This window comes from Simochromis diagramma, unplaced genomic scaffold, assembly GCF_900408965.1.
Source record: "Simochromis diagramma unplaced genomic scaffold, fSimDia1.1 OVJJ01000602.1, whole genome shotgun sequence".
Lineage (NCBI taxonomy): Eukaryota > Metazoa > Chordata > Actinopteri > Cichliformes > Cichlidae > Simochromis > Simochromis diagramma.
Window position 1 is genome coordinate 9,313,916 of NW_024387040.1, and position 22,438 is coordinate 9,336,353.

The 22,438-nt window shown below is 44.4% G+C and overlaps 1 protein-coding gene across 5 annotated transcripts in view; it reads left to right on the forward strand.

The window, feature by feature from the left end:
• smarcd3b (SWI/SNF related, matrix associated, actin dependent regulator of chromatin, subfamily d, member 3b) overlaps positions 1-22,438 on the forward strand; it is a 57,605-nt gene that overhangs the window by 14,916 nt on the left and 20,251 nt on the right. For 2 of the 5 annotated variants that reach the window (XM_040044378.1, XM_040044379.1), the window contains exons 1-2: positions 271-4,239; positions 15,545-15,765. In XM_040044378.1, the coding sequence (XP_039900312.1) occupies positions 4,162-4,239; positions 15,545-15,765 (299 nt within the window). In that variant the 5' untranslated portion in view covers positions 271-4,161. Of the gene's footprint in view, positions 1-269; positions 4,240-15,544; positions 15,766-21,293; positions 21,384-22,438 lie in introns of those variants that run through there. The other 3 variants (XM_040044376.1, XM_040044375.1, XM_040044377.1) reach the window with 3 other exon arrangements.

A 22,438-nucleotide genomic window follows, 5' to 3' on the forward strand; every position in this document is an offset into this window, starting at 1 on the left:
ATGCTGTGGCTGTAAGAGAAGAAGCCCCGCCCACTTGCTGTTTGCAAGGGTCAGCTAATCAGAAGGCATTTGGCTTAAAGAGGGGGAGGAGCTAAAGAAGCTTGTTTTTATATAGAGGACAAACTGAGGGCCTTAATCAAGACCCAGTATTCAATTCAGTTCAGTTTTCGTCGATAGCATTTGAATCACAACAACAGTCGCCTCAAGGCACTTTTTATTGTAAGTTAAAGACAGAGAAACCCCAACAATCAGACGACCCCTTATGAACAAGCACTTTGGCAACAGTGGGAAGGAAAAACTCCCTTTTAACAGGAAGACACCTCTAGCAGAACCAGGCTCAGGGCTATAAGATAACTCTTTTAATTCTAAATCATAGAAACTGCTCTAGTAGAGTCAAAAAATACATATATAATGGCAACCCATTTTTTTTTATCATCACTAAGATGCTGTACAGTCATGTCACAAAGGAAGGTTTCACAGACCTATTAAAGTTTTTCTGGCCCACTCTTCTTTAAAACGCTCATTGTTTATTGAATTTGGGGACATTCATTTATGTTCCGCTCTCTTCAGGTCCCATCGGCACTTTTCAATCAGGTTGAGGTCTGGGCTTTGACTGGGTCGTTGCAGCACCTTGATTCTTTTCTGACTGTAGATTTGCTGCTGTGCTTGGGATCACTGTCCTGTTGTATGATCAAATTTGGGCTTTAGCTGTGGCAGAGATGGCCTCACATTTGACTCTCTTGGAAGTTTTCTAATTGTGCTGTTTTTGCACTTACTCTGAGTATTGCGCAGTTTGACATATGGGTGAATTTGCTGGGAAGATTGTGGCATTTTATTAACACACCTGAATGCACCAGACTAACAAGCTGCCACAACCTTAGCTTTTAAAGAGGCGCTCACACTTACTGATGATCAGTTAATAAAGTGGATTTGATTGACAACACCTGGCAGCTGCTCACCCTATTAAAACCAGTTTTCCACAGCACTGCAGACTTCTGTAAAAACCTCTTTCAAACGGCTGCAGTTGGACAGAGCTGATTTTTATAAGTTGCCCTTAAGAAAAAAACAAAAGCTTGTGCTTCGCTGAGCGATCCTTTCATGGTTTTCATTGCTTTTTTGTCATAACAGAAAATGTGGATTTACTACAACATGTTTTTTTTTTCTTTTCAACCCCACATTATATTTTTACTGCTTCAAAAAAACTGTTTTTCTGCTTATAATAAACCTCGTCTGAGGTTTTATGGCACGTGACTACTACAAAAGGAAAAAGTAGATAGTTAATCAGTATCTTCATCAACATAATAATTCATTAATCGTCGTTTGCCTCTTGTCCTGAGTCGTTTTTGTGGCAAATTTTTAAAGAGTTTATAAAGAGAAAGATGGGTAAATCGAACAACTTGGAAAGTTTTGTAAAAGCTTGCAGGGTTAAACGCATCCTGTTTTATACACCGAGATAATTTTCTAATATTTTTCTTCTCCCAGGCCGTCTTTGAGGAGAACGTACTGCAGCACAGGGGTGCAGTTGGCTTTGCAGGAGCAGAAACAGGCCATTGTTGTTGCTTTCTGTTGCACTGTGTATACGGTGAGCTCTTTGATGCCCTCGTGTGGCCGAATGAGGAAGTGAAGAATGATTAAAACCTCTGAAGAGATGCTTTGGGAATGAAATCCTCTTTTGGAAGCTGGCTCCAGACATTACAGATTATCAGAAAAGTTATTTTGCTCTCCCTAATGTCCCTTGATTGCCATCATTGGGTTTTTATCCTCAGTGCAGCCAGACCCTAAATATGGAGCCCTCCTTCCCATTCAAACAGCCAGCTCCTCCCTGCCTGCTTGTTTGCTCCCCCTGTTGGGCATTAATAGCACTACTGTGGCTCCCTTACCCCCTGTAATCCCCCCCCTGCTACACACTGGGACATTACCATTTGGTGAGACTGACTGGCTTTGGTGAGGGAGCTGATGGGGGGCCAGCAGGGGGTACTCCTGCGCTCGAGGCTTCCTTTCGCATCGCCCGAGCTGCTAGATCTCTTTGTTATCGTTCAACGCCCACGTGTTGTTGCTGGAGAAACGGGAGATTGGCACAATCCCTGGATCTGCACGGATAAGCTCGGCGGGTTTGAGCTTTTGACCTTGCAGGAAATTGAGACGTACACCTCGTACGCCAGTGCGATTATTATATTTAAAGTCCACACAGGTGATTAAAGGTTAATCTGACGGGATGCGAGAATGCAAGTCGATTGATGCTTCTTTAAAAGGAAAAAATATATAATTCAAGGAATGTTTTCGCTCCTCGAAACCTTCCCAGACTGAAATAATGGCTGCGGCAGTACACTCATCTCGGCAGCAGGTGTCACCACCAAGCTGTCAGCGGCCGATGCGAGGGCCAACATTTATCTGTCAATAACCCAGTAATCAGAGACTTGAGGAAGTTCGAGGGGCATGTGTTTGAATTTATTTTTATTTCTTTAATGGATTGCTGCTGCGTAACTAACCCTCAGTAACGGTGGCTTTAAGTCACATAAGAGCTAATGCAGATGACTAAAACAGGCCTGGGTCCTGAGGCATGGCGCATCCTCGAGAAGGTCACGACCTCTGAGCTCCCGCATTAACCAAAGAGTTTTTGCTCCTTTTTTAAAGAACGAGCTCGTCGCTTTACGGTGATGATTAACCGGCACGTTGCGTGCTAATTGGCTGCTTACATGCCGTTCAGCTCTTTTCAGCAGAACAGAGGAAAAGGAGGGTGACAGTTTGCCGTCCTTTGTCACAAAGCCAAGCCGCCTTTTTGAACATGCCCCACTTTGCCCCCTTTGTCAGTCAGATAACCTCATGAATATTTCACTCCTCTGATCTGACAGCCGGGTGAAGGGGAGTGTGAGAATGAGGGGGGGGGGGAACTGAAGCTGACTTGAAAGACTCATAATCTTCAGCGTGGCGTGGTTTGCGTCAGAGTAATGACCTGTGTGGCGTTTTAATGTGTGTGTGTGTGTGTCAGCATGTCATGTTGAAATCAAAGCAGCCGTCTGTGTGTTACTCTTTCTCTCTGTGACCTTCAGTGGACGAATGCGTTGTCGCCTTCCCCTGCATTTTTTTGCTGAGGAAGCTTCAGAAAGCGACCTGGAAGAAATCACAACACAACCTTATTACACGTGCGGGGAGACACAGTCACCTTGCTGTGCAGGCCGGCCTTGTTTTGTTTGTTACAGCCTAAGCGTAGCCTCTGGCTGCACCACTGGGTAAAAGGTAAAAGCTAATGAGGCGAGTTGAAGGAAACACTTGTAACCTGTGAATGCACCCTGACGAGGGCCGGCAGAGGGAGGCAGGAAATGAAGGTGCTCTTGACGTGGCCTTTTTCCCCCTTTGTGAAGTGGCTCCAGAGCCCGTTGGCTCGTTCAGAAATACTCAAGTGTGTCTTGAGTGGTCTTGCTTTGAGTTCAGGAAATGGCATCGACCTACTCCTATATTCATCACCAGCACGTCATATATGGCAGTGCGCACATGTGGTAATGATATGCAAGCGTGGCCCCTTTAAGAGCCCAATGTCCTTTTTTGAGAATGAGCCCAGAGTCGGAGCTCTGCGTGTGCTGACCGTGGCCTCTCGGTTGGTCACCGGAGGGGAGGACGGGGGGGAGGACGGGTGCTGCAGCAGAGAAATGGCTAACTGAGTTTACCCCCCACCCCCCAAACGGCAGCCTGGCCGCGCCGCATGCCCTTATCTACCATTGGAATGCAACAGCTGTGCGGGGGAGCGGCAGAGTGGGCTGGCTGAAACCCCCCTGCCAGACCCCCACACAGCTTCTCTCTCTCTTCTCTCTCTCTCTCTCTCTCTCCCCCCTCCCCTCCACCTCCAAGCGACGTGCTGGGCTCCTGAAAGGCAGCTCAACTAAAAAGTGAGCTAGACACAGTGAGAGGCTGGCAGGGCTGCTGCACATTCAAAATAGAGGGAGAGGGAGGGAAGAGGGAGAGAGAGAGAGAGAGCTAGCGAGGCAGTGAGAGAGAGAGAGAGAGAGAGAGAGAGAGAGTCAGGGACAGGCAGTGCTGAAAAGGAGAGCACAAAGAGAAGGAAAGTGGAGCAGGGGAGGGGAACAGGAGGCTGGGTGAAGGGAGAGGGAAAGACAAAAGAAGGAGAGGGGAGACATAGCAGGGTGAACGGAGGGGACTGAGCAAATGGCTATGGAGGAGACGGCGGGGGGAGCCAGGAAAGCCACCAAGAGCAAACTGTTTGAGTTCCTGGTCCATGGAGTGGTGAGTGGCGCTGTCCGTCATTCCCGTGAAGGGAGCTGGGCTCTGGCATGCATCTGTGTGTGTGTGTGTGTGTGTGTGTGTGTGTGTGTGTGTGTATGTGTGTGTCTGTGTGTGTGCATGAGTCGGTGCAGCAGCAGCAGCGGCGGTCTGTGTGTGAGAGATAGCTGGGTAAAGCTGGCCATGTGAAGGTTATTTCCAGCCCCCTGGATCCCAGCCTGTGAGGAGATGGCTTGAGAGAGCGAGAAGTGGAGCAGCGTGGATGGATGGATGGGGCTGGAGCAGGAGGAGGATGTGGAGAAGAGGGTTTCTTACCCCCCTAATAAAAAATAAATAAATAAAAAAAAAAGGAGAGAGAGCGAGAGAAAAGAAATAGAAGCTCAGCAGCAGCAGTAGAAGCGAAAAGCAGCCAGCTCCCCCTTTGGCTAACAGAGGCGCTCACTGAGCATGCTTCCCTGGGAGTAACAGACAGAAAAAGGGGGGGAAATGACGAGTCCGCTCAAAACAGCGAAGCCGGAGCAGCCTTCCAGGCGGCGTGAAACAATTTGAACCTGTGAGGTCACGAGACAAACCGATGTAGTATCGTAGACGGAGCCGAGGCAGGCGGCCATGCCGGAAATGATGCGGGGGTACAATCAGCCCATTCATGCAAAAGCTAGCATGAAATGTCAAGTGAAGTGTTGCTCATGGTTTAGAGGTTAAGCAACTATTGCCATTAACCACACGCAGCACACAAAGTCTGCTTCAGTAGTGGTTTGTTTTGGTGAGGAGACGAATGCATTTCGAGGGTTGAGAGCGGTGAAAAAACAAATCTGTAAGCGTCACTTTGTAGTTAGAACTTTGATTCGAGTGTGGATACAGTTTGTGCCAGTGACTCGACCTTTTAAATCTACCTGTCATCAATTCTTGTTCCAGTTAAGCAGCTAACACTGATGTATCTGTTCATATCGGCCTTTTAGGGGAATAAGGTGGCTTTTACAGATAGCATTATCTGACCTTTATCTCGTTGTGCCGCATCCACCCTGCGCTGAAGTGTTCAGAAATAGCGCAGTGAAGCGCTCAAAGACTTCCAAACAAAAGATTTCTGTGGTTTACTGACCCATAAGAGAAAAAATAGCAACAAGAAAAATGAATGAACCAAGAAAAAATTTGTATCGGTGCAGAATTTCACAGGAAAACGACCGACCATGACTTCCCAAAGCGCGAGGCATCGTTTTCTTATGAATTCGACTCATGTTGTGGTGATTAAAATCAGTAAATCATCAAACCGGCCATGTTACAATTGTGCTGTCCGCCTAATAGTATCAGCTTTTGTCATTTTTTTTCTCATACGGTCAACAGAAGACGACCGGAAACGAGGCGAAAGATTAGCCAAACTGTAGCTGTGACATACACAAAAATAAAAATGACAGCAAAGAGAGAAAAAGAATCATTTTTAATCATCTCGCCATCTCTTACATTCCTCTCAGGACGTCACAACCCATAGTTTGCAGAGTGTCTAACTCTGGAGCTGCGTTGTGGTTTTAACTTCCTGAAAAAGATGAATTAAGCTTCACCTTTACTCAGATTCTGAAACGGGGCACAGCTTTTTAAGAAGGTGACAAGACTTTGCGATAGTTCATGTTCATCTCAAGAGTGTTTTTACATTTTCTAATCATAATCTTTACGTTGTTGAGAAAGTGGAGAACTAGCAGACTTTTCACTAAAGAAATCCCACAAATTAGCCCGACTGTGAGTTGGAGAAACCTCGAAAGATGAAATGATGCTTGACTTTTAATAGCTGTACAGTTTAAGACTTGATAACTAGAGCATGAGTGAGGACCCAGGATTGCTTGAGGTGCATGCATGTGGAAAAGAGGTGACTGGGTCACTGTGATGCTACTCTGCTGCATGCGCTGCTGCTGTACGAACTCTGCATTGGCGCCACTCCTTCCTTTAAACTCTTCACTGTGGAGCACCCTGTGTGCCCTTCACGTGGGTCTAGTGTTACCTGGAGGCCTCTGGTGATTTGTAGTAAATGGGCCGGTTGTCTGTGATTTAAAAGTATTTAGATATTTGAGTCTTTTACTCGAGAAAAGCTTTAAAATGAGTGCACTGAGAAACATTTTGAGGCTTTCCAGCCAATATTTGTCGTCATGTTTGGGGATTTGAGTAAATAGGGACTTTTTAAGTGTGTGTTCAGTTAGGGTCTGTTCGTGGACCACAAGCAGACTTGAAACTCGTGTCACACCAATGACTGCTTGTCCACAGACGCAGGCACGTGTGGTGGGAAGCTGGACTGTGCGTCATGTCTGTAGGTATAGTTGATCAGAAGTGTTTATATGCTCTTTAAAGACGAGCCGGGGTGCCATCGTCCTAAATATCTGCATCATCATCCAGCTGAACTGACTCTCACCTCTTCCAAAGCCTCAAGTACACCGGGAAGGTCAAAATGACTCGATAAAGCATGTTTGTGAAACCCTTTTAAGTCCTGGGTTTTAGACCTGACTCCATTTTAATCAGGGCCGGTGTCAGGCTTAGCGACACGGCGAGATTTATACACCGAAACAAGATGAGGTATTGTCTTTTTGACAGGAGCGGTCATTAGAGGGGCTGCGGAGCCGAAGCCCTGCGCCCGGAGACCGACTTTAGGAAACAATGGACCAGGTGATTGATGAGCCAGATGAGTGTGTCCTCTCAACAGACCAATTAACCTTGATGAGGCTCTGGCTGCTCCAAGCCAAATATTTCCCTCTGCTTTTTTTCCCCCGCCTCCCATACCTCTCCTCTCCTCTGCTCTTTCTCTTCCCCCACATTATGAGATGGAAAAGTCTTGTTGTAATACTTGTGGCAGGTTCCCCGACGTGTATACTGCAGAATGGAGAAATATTTACACTACCGGATTGGGGGGGTGGATGAGGAGGGGGAGATGATTCGGCACAGTTTGTGAGCTTGTGGCGAGCGGTGACGTTCCCTTTCCTTTCATGGTCGAATAAAGCAAAGACACACGTGCGCAGATGGATTTACATGCAAAAAACACAGACACACACATAAATACTGTGGATGCAGTCATAGCTGCGGTTCCTGAAGGTCGCAGCAGCAGCCAGCTTTGGCCGAGCTTCGGTTCGAGGACTGATGGGTGGGCTGAAGTCCCTTCCTCCTCTCCTCTCATTGTCTCCCTCACCTCCCTTCTGCTGTGCGACTTCTGTTGCTCGTGAAAGTCGGCGAGGAAGCCTTCGAGCCCTCTCCGTGGGAAAACCCCGATAAACCCAAAGCATAATATGACACAGTGTAGGCTCGGGCGTCGGTGGATTCACAGCGTGTTTGTGTAACTGAGAGCGAATGTAAACTTCAGTTTCTCTCACAGCTGGGTTGCCTTCGTTGTTCCCTTCATAGAAATTTACACAAATAAAATGTTTAAGCTCAGTTACCTCGAGTGGAAGACGAGTGGGGTTCGGGTTAGGCTGTTTGGGGTGTGAGATATCGGCGTGCCTCCACGCTGTGATGCGGCAGAGGTGAAAGTCATTTCCTCTGTGGCGCCACGGTATTGAAAAGCAAAATAAAAACATTTTAAAAAATCTAATTCAACAACTACTTGACTTTCCAAACACAATGTCCAGGTAACCCAAGTAAAAATCCGCAGACCTTGATTTTCACTGAAATTTCTCTCTATCAGGAAGTTTAATGGTTTTCAGCGCGCAGCCTGAAAAGATCTTTTCAATGGGTGGTTATTAATATCTGCAAAATGTCAGCACATAAAGCCATTTGCGTGGTTGGAAAACCTCTAAAAGTGAACGAGAGCGTCTTTCGGTGCAGTTTTTGGTGAGCTGACCCTTTTAGGCTACGAGAGGTCGAGCATCCTGTTTCACTGTTAACGGGTGAGAAACCAAATAAAACGTCCCGGTTAGCTTTTCTCCTGACAACTGAAAACTGTTGATGGATAAAATAATCAGCTAGTAGGTCTTAACTGATAGAAGCATGTGTAATTAATATTTATTTATTTTTTTACACCGGATGGCCTTCAAACCGAGGCTCTTTGACTTGACCACTACACTCCAGAGTTAGTCTATTTTGGCTAATCCAGCTAATTCAAAATCTGACAAATTAGCCTGCCCCTGAAGTGTAATCCTGCTTTATGTAACCAAAATAACGTCCTGAAGATTGTGTTTCAGGAATCAATCAGAGATGATACAATACAGAAGTATCTGTTAACACATTTGCTCAGATGTCCGCTTTTAAGTCTCTGAGGTCTGAAGCTTGGATTATACTCAGTTGCAGACACGGACAGCTGGAGACCCGACACGGTCCGAAAAACAGGCAGGAATGAAAATCCTGATGCGTGACTTTTGTCCTGTCTCCCTCCCCTCACCTCCACCCGGCCGTGGTAGACGGTTCCCCTTGCCCGTGGTCGAGTCTGGTTCTGCCTGAGGTTTCTTCCTGTAAAAAAAGGAGTTTTTCCTCCCCGCCATCACCAATTGCTTGCTCATAGGGGCTTGTGTGATTGTTGGGGTTATCTCTATAGGTCCTAACCTTGCAAAATAAAGCACCTGGAGGCGACTGCTGTTGTGATTTGGTGCCGTGTAAATCAAATTGAATCGGTTTACACTTCAGTGAATCTCTGTGGGCGACATGTTGAAGGTGACATGTGAACACAAAAAGGAAAAGAATTCGGATTTGATGTTAATAATCGTGTGTGCGACGATGTTTGCTCGCCCGGTAAAGAGGAGATGGTGTACGTATAAAAATGCATTTAGTACTGCCGTTATAGTAAGATTAATGTGTGCTTATATGCGGTGCAACAACAAAAACTAGTAAAATGCTGAGACTTTCTTTCCCTCCTGGCTCCTGGCTCTTTGTTGTGGTCAGTATTTTACATGGATATTTAGGGTTTGAGTCATCTTAAATGACCTCAGAGGGTTTACACATCTATATTTGTTGCACCAGGGTTCGAACCCAGACCATGCATGTCGTTCCACACCTGCTCACTACCTGCTTACCTGCCTCCTCTCTGCACCGCTCTGTCAAAGAAAGAGTGAAAAATGGCAAGAATTTTAAAAAATATGTTATAGTTGAGCTATTTTTTGCAGAAACATTCAAAATATTTATTAATTTTACGTAAAATTATCAAAATGAAATGCAAAACATTAGAATGCGGTGATCATAAGTGGAAAAATTCAATAAATACTCGCCACCCCAACGGGCTAATTTAAAAAGAAAATCATGGTGGGAAACGTTTTTAAAATAGAAAAATGTCACAACAGCACATATAAATGTCTTGCTGCCGTTTGAGTGACGTCTTGAAGGTTAAAAATAATTGCTTAAAAAGCCCAAACGCAATAAATATGCTCCACACAAACACCAAAATCAAAGAACTGCTCAGTGAGAACGATTTAACTTCTTACTCGTCCTGCGCCTGCCCTCCATCTGCCGGGGCCCTCTCAAAGTATTAAAGTACTTACAGTAACTACAGCACAGACGAGATGACTGATAACCCTCCCGCGGGGAGCGAATCAAACACACGACGGAGATGAGATAGCCGGCGAGGAGGACAAATGTGATCAAATGTGTCGCTTCGTGTAAACACCAGACTGTAAGCAGAGTTTTAGCAGCTGATCTGAAATCTTCAAACGGGCTAATGACAATCTGAACGACAGCCGCTCTCACTGCCCTCCACGCCGCTAAACTAAATAAAACAGGAACCTGCAAATGCTCTTTAATTCGGCTCGGAAAGGGTTTGATAAATCCAGTCACATGCTCGTTTGAGTACATTTGCAAGCAATAACGTAAAAATGGTCATTTTTAGCCTCTCGTAAGACTTGAGGTTTTTCTGTCCATGCTTTTGGGTTTGTTGCAGACGAAACTAAACTAAGAGAAATTCAGAAAAATATTCATCAGTTAGATAAAAAAAGGTGACTAAACGAAAAGTGAAAACATGCTAGATGCTGAAATTAAAGCACAGTTAATAAAAATGACTCAAGCTGTTAATCAGCTATGCCGGAGAATGAATTATCCGCCAATCGATTAATCAGTTACTGCAGCTTTATTCACCTTTAATCACCTTTTGTAAACACGAACGACATTAAAATAAAAGCACGCTCTGTAAGCGCTTCAAAACATATAGCAGCACAATATCATGAAAGATGGGGAATTTGTTCTAAAGCAAGTCTTAAGGAAGCAGCCTCATCCTCAGATTTTAGCAGGTTTCAGAGCTCCAATCGAAGCCTTTCAGGGACCGTGCATGTAACAACCCACAGATTCATATGTTTAGTACGGTGTGGGATAAGTTTGGCCTCTTCAAATCCCTCCAGCCTTCCCAGAGATGCCAACACACTTCTCAGATATCCATCCACATGGCAGATTCGATTGCTGGCTGGCTGGCTGGCAGAGCTCCGGGCAGAGTGCTGGAGTCAGTTCAGCAGGTCAGATTATAGAGCGCAGCTCATTGTGAGTGTGTGTGTGTGTGTGTGTACATTATCCAGCGATGGTTTTGTGTATCTGTTATCTGGATGGCTCACATTCTCCAGACGGAGCTGTAGCAGCAGCAGCAGCTCTGTCTGCCTGTCTGGGTGTTGTTTTCCAGCTTAGCTAGGAAGTGGGAGAAGGACCTCTCTCTTAACAGCTTTTGAGCAGGAGGCCTCCGCCATATGTTGTTTTATCCCCAGACCCTTCTCAGTTGCTCTGACCCCCATCCCCTCCCCCCCTCAGTGGCCGGAGTGACAGCAGCGTCTGCTCGGTCGTTCTTATCACAGGATCTCTGCTCGATCACCATTTCAAAGGGCACACAATACGTCAGGAAATAAAAATCCACAGTCAGCGCGGAGTTATTAAACCTCCCTGCTGCTTACTACTTCCACTCTCTGCTCTTTGTTTGTGTTTGTGAACGGTCTAAAGATCACCTCAGACCTGCGCAAGTGCGAACGCGCTGTAATCTACATGTAGAGATGACAAACTTAAGAAAAATGCGAGCATGCGTGAGGTCATGAACCCCCCCCCTCGAGCTGTATCCTTCAGCTGTCCTCCTCCTCCAACATTTACCCGCTATGTTACCAAATGTAGCTGCAGTTTCTGTGCTCAGACTTCTTCTTTTTTTCTATTCAGATGGAGAAATTTCACCGCTTTGCGAGGTTTAGATGAACATAATTATCGCAGAGAGATTTCTTTTTAAATAACTGAAAAAATAATAATTTAATTAAGGCACAGAAAGAAAAGGAAACGTCTGGTTCTTGCTCTGTAAATGTGTTGGCGTGTTTGCTGTAATTAAATTCACTCAGTAATGAGGCGCGTATGTAACATTGTATATATGCTTTTTTTTTTTTTTGAGTAAAAGGAAGGTGGAGAAGAAAAACACTGAAAATATCCTGAGAGTGTTTTCCAAAATAAAAAGTTTCTGGTTCGATTGATGCTCACATTGCGAGTAGATTCATTCAAGGCAAGGCAGCTTTATTTATAGAGCACATTTCACTGCGTGGAAACGCGCTCTGCTTTCATTTAAAGTCAGCAAATATGTGAAGTGTACATTCACGTGTTATTTTATTAGGTACGCCTGCTTGTTAACGACCACATGGGAGCAACTCGGTGTAGACGTGGTCGAGACGACGTGCTGAGGTTCAACCTGAGCGTCGGAGTGAGGAAAGGGGATGTAGGTGACTTTGAAGGTGGCGTGGTTGTTCGTGCCGGTTGGAGAAACTGCCGATCTGCTGTGGATTTTCCCACACAGCCAGTGTGGAAAAGAGAAAACACCCAGCGAGCCTCGGTTCTCTGGGTGAAAATGCTTTGTTGATGTCAGATGAGAATGGACTGAGCTGCTTTGACCTGAGAGGAAGGCGACGGTGACTCAAATATCCACTCGTTCTAATCAAGGTACGCAGAAGAGCAGATGAAGCAGAAGACCACACTGGTTAGCTCTGGTGTCAGCTGGGAGGAGAAAACCGAGGCTACATTTTGCAAAGTCTCACCAAAACTGGACTTTTGGGTCAAAATCTGGTGACAATGTAAAAGCAGGGCTCCATCCTGCCTTGTATCAACAGTTTACACTGCTGCTGCTGGTGTGATGGGCGGGGACTATTTTCTTAGCACACTTTGTCACTACCTGAGTATTGTTGTTAATCGTGTCCATCCATGTATGACCACAGTGTACCCAGCAGGATAGCACACCATGTCACAAAGCTCAAACCAATTCAAACTGGTTTCTTGAGCATGACAATGAGGTCACTGCACTCATGACCTCCACAGACACCAGATCTCAGTCCAATAGATCAGCTGTGTGATGCTGTCATGTCAACATGCACCAAAATCGGAGAAATATTTCCAGCACCTCGTTGAAGAAAAGAAAAGAGAGTCCAACCTCTGCTGCCAAGGTGTACCTAATGAAGTGTCCACATTGAAAGTGTGAAAGAAACATTTTACTTTTACTCAGCTACATTTACCGAGTGAGGCTATGATTTAAAGCTGTGTTTAAACACAATGTGAACACAGGAGCGCTTTATTAATAACATTTGAATTTTTCTTGTTGTAGGCTACATGGAGTACTGAGTTATTGTTAAGAGCACACAGAAGATTATTTTTAGTAAAAAGGTGAAGTGATGTCCTCAGTTTTCAGCCCAATAATATCATGCAATAAGGAACCCTATTAGATGTTCTGGGAAGGGGGGAAAAAAAGCCGAACTGAACCTTTACCGCTCCTCAAAACTGTTATTTAGTTTCCCTAAAATAAAATAAAAGTACAGATTTTTGGCCTCACATTGCTAACCATTGCAGCAAGTGTTTCCCTGATAAACACGACGTTTGACGACCTTCCCTGTGCCCTTAATCGCTTATTTTGACACCTCAGAATACATCAATAAAACAATCTTTCATTATAGGATCTCAGTTATGCAAAAATTATTTGACAATTCTGAATCACTTCTCACTCTCTGTGAAACTATTAAGCATTTATTATAAAGGAAGCAATGCGAACAAAGTCATGCAGCTTTTTTGAGACACAGATGCTGTGGCTGATTAGGGAAAAACCTAATCATGTTTATTTTTGTTATTATTATTTCACATGATTACTCAGAGACTGTGGAAAACATAATGGATTCATTTGAACTTTAACTGTAATTCAACCTAAAATAAAGAATGTTTCACTTCGATGTTTTAATATTGTCCAGTAGAAGTGGCCATGACGCTACGGACAAAATTAAAGAAACAAATAAAAATGGTGACTCTACAAAATGTCATCGGGGCCCTCTGTGAAGTCTGAACCATGAAAAAATTGTCAGATAATTCCAACTTTTTGAAACTGCAGGCCAAAAATGTTTTTGTTCTTGACCTTCGTCTTCTTCCTGCTTCCTTTAGGGGTCACCACAGCAGGCCATCTGCCTCCATCTCCCCCTATCTCTATCAGGAGTACATTGGCTTGTGCCCCCCACCCTGCGAAAATGCTTTTTAATGCTTTAAAGTTGAGCGTTTTAACATAGAAGTCTATGGGAATCAACTGCCCTGTTGGACCAAGCCTCATATGGCCATTAGAGCAGCGGTCCCCAACCCCCGGGCCTCGGACCGGTACCGGTCCGTGAGTCGTTTGGTACCGGGCCACGAGAGTTGAGGCTCAGGTGTGAAATGTATGGTTTTCAGGGTTTTTATCGGTTTTCAGCGTTATTTTGTTATCATTTTTATCGTTTACTCTGTTTTCCTTGGTCTTTTCACGTGTGTTATGAATAAATTTTCTTTTTTTCGGTACCGGTACTAGTTTTATTTTGTTGTATTTATCCGCAACACCTTAAAGGCCGGTCCATGAAAATATTGTCGGGCATAAACCGGTCCGTGGCGCAAAAAAGGTTGGGGACCGCTGATTTAGAGGAACAACTGCTTTTATTTCTATGGTGGCTTTAGTACACACACATAAAGAAAAGCATCTCCCGGCTATTAAAAATGCTGCTGCTGTGATATTTTCCATTCCAGCATCCGTCTTCCTCTTCCGCTCTTCCTCTCTGATGATTTCAATTAATAGAATTTTTAATTAGAGGACTGGTTATTCTCTGTGGACGTGTTCTGGTGGAGCCCTTCACAGACAGTCGGAGGTCTGGATGAAGTCAGGCGTTTTCTTTTCTCGCTCGCTTTCTTTTGCCCTGTTCGGTTTCAGACAATAAACCGAGGCGGGAGGCAGCTGTTGCCATGGGAGTGACAGGCGCAGGTGAGAGGTGCCCAGTTGTTCGCAGGCGTCAGAACGGGAGTGTGGTCTCCGACACTGCTTGCATTGTTTCGGAGACATACGTGTGTGTGTGTTAGCGCTTCAGTGTGCATGTCCCAGAGTTTGACTGCTGTGAAAAAACCTCTGTGCATTCTCATTTCCAGCTGCCAACCCTGATTCTTGTTTAGAGGAAAAAAGATAAGGCGGAAAGAACAAGATATTGGTGATTCTTCCACTGCAGCTGCTCTCGTTTCTGGTATTTTCTGGTAATCAGAGTTGTTTTCTTAAAGCGGACTTGTTCTGTTTTTCGTATATGCTGTCATAAAAGCTCGTGGCCACTTTGTTACGTACACCTGTTCAACTGCTCGATACATTTAGGCACTTAGATGGGGTCAAGACGGCCTCCTGTTATTATTAATATGGTAATCTCAAGCACACAGCCCCACCTTCAAACCTTCTGTTTGCAAGGGGCAGCCAATCAGAAGAAAGTTGGCTCATACAGGATGAACTGATGGGCTGCACCAATGTGCAGTTTAAGATAAAGAAGGATTAGTTTTAGCTTTGAATCGTGCAAAGCTACTCTAGCAACGTCCAAGAATCAACATTTGGAAATGAGCATAACAGGTTCCTTTTAAGGTGACTGATCTGTGGTTATCTGACGTTTTCGCTGTTGTATTTGTTGTTGCCGTCTAACAAATCCAATATTAGACGGCGCTGCAGTTAAAGCTTCACAGCTGGGTTTGATCTTCATGTTCGCTGCCCAGGATGGAGACACACACAAACAGAAATGGTGCAAATTGACGTCAATAAATTGCGTAAAAGCCGCTGCTGTTTGATTGTTGAAAGGTTATCAAAGGTTGCCAAAGAGAGGAAGAAAGTCAAAATATTTATTTCTGTGAGCGTGCTGTTTGGGTTTTGGGTCAGGTCTGTGGCGTCTGGATTAGAAGCTGATGTGAAGCTCTTTGTTGGCGCTCTAATTCGTGTTTTTGTCAGGCGTGTTCAAAGAAGAGTCCCCCCTTCACTCCACCTGGAATCAAACACTGCTATGTCTTTGTTGTATTTTTAGAAAGACTCATTTTTGCTTAAAATGAATTACAAAACACGTTCAGAATCTTTTCTATATAATACATGCTCTCTGTCTTTCTTCTTTCCTTCCAGCGTCCCGGCATGCCGTCTGGAGCGAGAATGCCCCACCAGGGAGCTCCCATGGGCCCCCCCGGCCCGCCGTACGGAGGGAGCCCGGCGGTGCGGCCCGGCCTGCCCTCCCCAGTGATGGAGCCCAGCCGTAAGAGGCCTGCCCCCTCCCAGCAGGTCCAGCAGCAGCAGCAGCAGCAACAGCAGCAGCAGCAGCAGCAGGCCGTCCAGAACCGTGCCAGAAAGTGAGTTTCAATCCAAGTGACCTACAACGGCCAAAAACACTGCATGGTGTGCAATCAGTGACCCTTTGTGTGTCTGCTTTTATGTGATCGAAGAGCTCAACAGTGGTTACACTTTCATCTGGATGAAGATTTGGGAAAAGCTGATTCTCCTTAGATGTTGATGATAATCAAAGTGTGCGTTAACAATGGGAAGGAGAGATTTTTCTACAAAAATCTGAAATATAACTCTATATCTTAAATTAAATGTCTTAATATTATGTAACATTATGTATATTATACTTGTAACCTATTTTAAATTTATTTTATTTATATTTTAGGACTGACAAAAAAGTTATTGCAACAACATGCAATAAATTTTCAATCTTGTTGCTTTTAAAGTGGTTGCTTTGGAGATGGGGACCAGGTCTGAGACCACTCGCAGTCTAGATGCTGCTTTCAAAGCAACTTTGGTGCCGTTAGTACGGCAATAAGAGAGAGTCCGCGTGCTATCAGCTTCCATTTCAATGAGGTCAGGTTAGAAATTACATGGAAAATCACAAACCTGTCACAGTCGGTCACACAAAAATCTTTAAGTTGCACAACTCTGCGTTGAGTCGGTTTGTCCTCTCAGGATTTGAAAAGAACAGAAATCCCACTGTGACTAGCTCTGCAGACGCCAGTGGTACATGAACCAAACACAGGTTTTTAAAGGAATAACCAGCAATTGTACCAGTTGAGCAGTCCCTTTTGCAAACGTATATTGCAACAGTTGCAACCAAGGGTGCATACCAGTCTGTCTGAAAGTAAATGCAGTCAGTCCGAGTCTGACCTGCTTTGAACACAGGTTGCCTCCCACTAGACGACCCTTTCATTCATGTTGTGATTAAAAGTTGTTGCCAACAGGTTGAGGGTGTTGAATGCTCAACCTTTGGGCAAATGTTGGCTACCGTAGCTGCTTAAAGTGATCACGATTCATGACTGCACGAAATTTCATTGCATTCCTTAAAAAAACTCTAGAAATGCTCTTGATAAAAAGTGGGGGGACTGAGCCACGCCGCAGACTTGCACTGCTAGTGCAACTAACCAAAAAAACACCACATAACTGCTAGCTCCGCCATCATGAAATGTATCATTTGCTGCTTTTCTCTTTAATTTCATTGTAAATTGAAACTATTTGACTGGAGATCAGACATGAATCATGTGATTTCTTTGTTTATTTATTTTTTATTTTGTTAACGCCGACATAGTTTAACAGTCGTGAAATCATTTTAAAAAATGTTAGCGAAGTACCTCCAACGTGTACGTCAACATTTGCGCACTGTGATCTCCTAAAATCTTTCAAATCCAGCTTAAAAAATCCCACCGGTGACGAGTGAAACCATGACCTTTGTGCGTGTTTGTCACTTTTCAGCTTCCATTTCATGTCGTTTCCCCTTCTCTCGCTGCTCGCCTCGTTTTGCATCCTTCGCCTCGCTCATTGCTGTATACATCCACTCTCACCATCACAGTCGCTGCTGAATGCTGGCTCTCGGTTCGACCTCTAGCTGTCTTCAGCGTCTTTGTAGTGTAAATTTTTACCATCGCATAAACGTGGCGTCCTCACAGCTGTCTGCAGACGTTCAGACTCTGGTAGTCTCTTTGGCTTATCCTTACGCTATCTACTGTCAAACCGGGATACGTAACATTGCAGGCTTCATTTGACATTCACACATAGGTCACTTTTACATTAATGTTCCTCGAGGCTTCATGCAGACATACCCACAGTGAAGGAGACGGTGATGAGAGAGAGCCACGTGCAGGAGACTAAGCAGGACGTCAAGTGCTTTGGGAGAATTTATTCGCATATTGTTGCTTTTTCTAATTAGATGTATGAGAAACATGTATTCTGTGTCTTGTCATGCTTTTAACGCATGTATTCATAAAACAAAGTGATTAGAGTAGGAAAATTTACAAGCATTAACTATTCTATTCGTTTTCTAAGTCCGCCCTCTGCTAGCTAAGTTGTTCTTGCTCTATTTTTTTGTTTGATGTCAGTTTGCAAATAGCTTCCAGGTGCGTTACCAGCACCCTCCGGCAGTAGTTGTGCATTACTTCCTATGACCTTCTGTTTAAAACCTAAGCAGCATTCTCTCTGCTTCAATTTTAATTTTCTCTCTTTCCCAAAATAGTGACGAGTTACGGTAATTTGACGCGCACATGGTTAAATCTAAACGGAGCTGATCTGTCCATGCAAACGCTTTGTGCTACAGCGATACGCTGAATATCCACGTGTGGCTCGTTTTCTCTACTTTCCGAAACAGGTCAAATTTCGTGCTTCCCCCTCTTCCACAACTGTAGTGGAAGTTGCCATCAAATGAAATAGAGGACGGGTTCGTTTTCACACTTTGTTTGTCGTTGGCCTTTCGCACATGTAGCAGACAACAGGAAATTGTTCACACTTACTACTTACTTACTACTGGAAATGCTTTGTTTAGCTTAGTCCTGTTAACCACGGGTGGCACCTGCTTTTAATCCACTTTGTATTCTATTCTGTTTATTTGAAACCATTACTTACTAATTTGCATAGACGTCGTTTTACTATATAGAAATTCTAATAAATAAACCCACTGCTGCAAATTAAAGTGATATACTTTCAATCTAGATATATTTGGATTAGTGCTGTCAGCGTTAATCTCGTTAAAATGACGTTAACGCCATAACCGCATTAACGCGGCAAATCTCCGTTAGTGAGTTAGCACGGATCGCCTCTGGTCCGAATGATTCAGACATTTATGATCTCACATACAGATCCTTCCAAGAAATGTCCAGAAAAGTTCAAGGCTACACAAACACACACACAGAGGCTCACAGAGTAGCTTCATGACTACAAGGAGACGAGTGCGTGCCAGGTTTGGTCATTAGAAAGGGGATCAATATGCACACTCTGTGGACCTCTGTTTCATTCTCCTGCTACGTGCAGCACGATTGATCCACTTATAATTTAGCAGGCTTGTCGAACAGGTCAGGGGAAATGTTGCACTGCATCGAGGCCTCAACCCCCACAGCAGCCCAGCCGGCTGTGGAGGCTCTGATCAATGGTGCAGGGTGACCTGTTCAGGTGTCTTTGTCTTTTTCGCTCCCTGTTGCTCTGTTGGAGTGCGCGTCCTCTGGCAAACGCTTTGATGGTCCGGCGCCTCCATCCAGCTCAGACTCCACGCTGCTGCTGCTGCCAGCCGAGGGCGGGCCACCTGTGTTTGCAGTGTCATTGAGACCTTATGGTCCCAGCTACACGTGCTCTGCAGAGCTTACGCTGTCCTGCTACAAATACTTTGCATTAATTGGTATAAATACTCAACCCTTTGTCCTAGAAAGTCTGTATATATTTTCCTAAAAAGTTTGTGAAGAAGCACCACAGGACAGATTATCTTTATATGTAACTCACACGCATGTCTCAATTCGGGTACTTCAACTAGCATGTAGGTGTAAACTTCTCACTTATATGGTGCATGAAGTTCAAAAGCGTAAATCTGTCTTAAATTAAACATGGTGACTGCACACTAGATGCCATATTTTTGGAAATTCCTGGACCCAGAAAGGAACAATTTAACTCACACACACACACACCATAAGCTAACGTTGTGACTCTGTTGATGTATTTTTGGTGGGCTCTCCCCCCCAAAATTGGATGTAGGTCTTAAAAAGTCAAGTCAAAGCAGAAGTGCATTAATCCTGGATTTTTTCTCCATGCCAGCATTTAAAAAGCCACTTATGTGGTTGCAAAAAGAAATCTTGTTTTATAAAAGTCTATTAGAAAACTCACTTGAATCTATGACCTAAAAACACACCTTCCTGATGAGTTTATGGACTCATCGCATGTTTAGTGTGGTCTCCAGTCGACTCAAAATGCAGGATGTGGGCGGGCCTACTACATGATTGACAAGTCACTGCATCATTCACCTACTTGACTCGACTGGTACTTTTTTATAACCTATGCAGCCGGGTTTCTGAGCTGAAAATGTGACGCCAGCAGACTGCATGCCACTGATTGGCCAGGCAGTGACGTTACTTCATGAGTCATGAGTCATAAGACTGACTGCTTCACAAGAGTCAAACCCGCCAATGATGGCGCCACGATGTCCTCCATTGTTGTCTTGTTGTGACCACAGCCACATTGAGGTGGAACTCAGTTATAATGGAAAATGATCAAAACCGAGTCCAGTAGAGTGTAGTTGAGCTGAGTGGGTGCTTGTGGAAAAGAAGTCAGCTCTGCCACTCACTCGTAACATCTGGCTTCAAAACACTCATTTGTCCAGGATGATAGCTCTCGAGTAGAAGTGTCATCCAATGGATGGCTACATCCATCTTTTATATACAGTCTATGGTCTGTATATTAATGATATAGTGTGAAAAACATACAGAATCCCACATTTGAGTATTGCGAGTGCGTTTCTGCTCCGTTTCTCTCAGAAAGGGGAAACATTTGTTTTGTTGCACCACAACTGAAAAAAACCTTGTTTGCTCGCCACAGACACTTCGCATATTGCAACATGACGTAATGTACGATTGGCTGGCCACTACTGCTTTGACCATTGCCTCAAAAATAGGCTCAAACCTCATTCTGGAATAGATTTTCCACTTTAAAGCAGCACAAAGATGAAGAACTGCATCGTCTCTGTACATCCTCTGAGTGAATGACAGCTTCCAGTTGATTTCAGAGTGTTGCACCTCAAACTCCGCCCCAGGAGAGTTGAAACCACTGCCGGCAGCCGTAAAATAGAAGATTTAAAGATTACGTGCCGTGTTCCCTCCTCTAGCTTTGCCTCTTTGTTCTTCAGACCCCAGCTTTATCCACACCCTGCTATATTTTGGTTAGGTTTTTTTTTTTTTTTGTCTTCAATTTTATCTCTTATTTCCCCTGAGTGCCACATTACTTATAAACCCCCGAACCTTGGTTTTTGCTATTAATGTTGGTCCTTGAAGTAAAAACTTTCCTCACTGCTCATAACGCACGGTTACCTTGGACACTTCATGTTGCTTAGGAGGATTGTGAGGTTTTATGCAGCAGTTAAAAAAAAAGGCTGAGTTTCGTGGTCAGGAGCTACTTTTCTGGCTGTGGAAATGACAAAAAGCTCTTATTTATCCATAAATCACCAACCATGTATGCACCATAGGGCCATCCTGAGCTGAACCCAAAGAGGTAAAACCACCACACGCTGCTTGTCTGTTCCCATTGTGTTCATTATCAGTGTATTGTCTGTCTTTGTGTGTGAAGCATGATTGTTTTGGTTCACTGAGAAACTGTTGGATGAGCGTGTCCCTCAGACGAGCAGGACGCCTCCCAGGTCCTCCCCTGCTGCACTTTGTGCATGCATGGACACCGTTACCCATCCCCAGTGCCTGCCCTTGTCTGCACCTACTAACAGACCCTTGAACTTCACACACACATCCAACACACACAGACACACACACACACAGAACCACCAGGTGTTTACCCTCGTACTTGCTGCCACTGAGTGTGTGTCTCGCCACAACTCTAATCGGACAACCTTCGAATCCTCACCAATTCTTAGGAAGCCAGTCGGATTCCCCGGAGCCAATGAGATGCCGGCGAGGCAGATGGACATGAGAGAGCCCCAATCAGATCCCACGCTCGGATCAAAGTAGGATTTTATTCTGCTGCATGTCCGTTTTCTTTCGTTTGATGACTCTGGCCTATTTTTTTTCCTTCTTGCCTTTTCACCTGAGCCCAGCACTTCCTGAATGAGAAAACAAACGTAGAGGTCGTAGAAGCCGACTCCTGAAATGTAGTGGTGCATGCTTTGGGCTGGAGCATGGCATGATGGGAACGGTTTTGTGCAGCTAGAGCAGAAAAATAAATAGAATAGAAATCCAATCTCAAACCATTTTAAGAGAGTGTAAAATGGCGGGTTGTTTTGTGTTTCTTTTGTTTTTTCCCCTTTCCAATGCACTCCCGGATCCTTCAATTCTCCTTGCAGCAGGCTTGTTTCAGTAGTTGGCATGCTGATGTAACATACTGCTTCACAGACCGTTGTAGTGCACTGTGACAGAAAAATTCACTACACTGCAAAAAATCTTTTCTAGCTACAAAAAATAATCTAACTAACTAGAGAAATTTCCACCCACAGAGAGAGCTGGGCAAGAACTCAAAGCACACTGCAAAGTTCCAGAGATCCTGTAGTGTTTAAACTCTTAAAGTTTCATGTAATTATGGAAAAATCAATCTGTACTTAGATTTGTGTGATCAGTTAATCATTTAATCTGTTAAATTGATTCCTTACTGGACTGTTTCCTTGAAACTCAAATGTCATCACAGTGTAAACTAATCAACCACAACATTAACGCCATGAAACTCAAACCTGACGTGGGCACTCCCCAACGGCAGCGGCCTCCACCCAGTAACTGACAGGACCCGATGGATCCCGGTGCCAAACCCCCACAGGACACCAACTGTCTGTAACCCGGTGGGCCGAACCTGTTTTGGCTGGTGATTTTAATGTTGTGGCTGATCACTGTAAATAAATTGAATTCATGTCGGCCGCTCCTGCTACCTAATAAAGTATCTAATAAATCTACTATCTAGTAAAATTGATTTAGTTGCTGGTTTTAACAGTTTAAATCCATTTTTCAACATTTCAGGTTGATACCTCCTTTACTTATGAACTTGAGGGGTCATTGAGGGGTCAATAGTGCACTT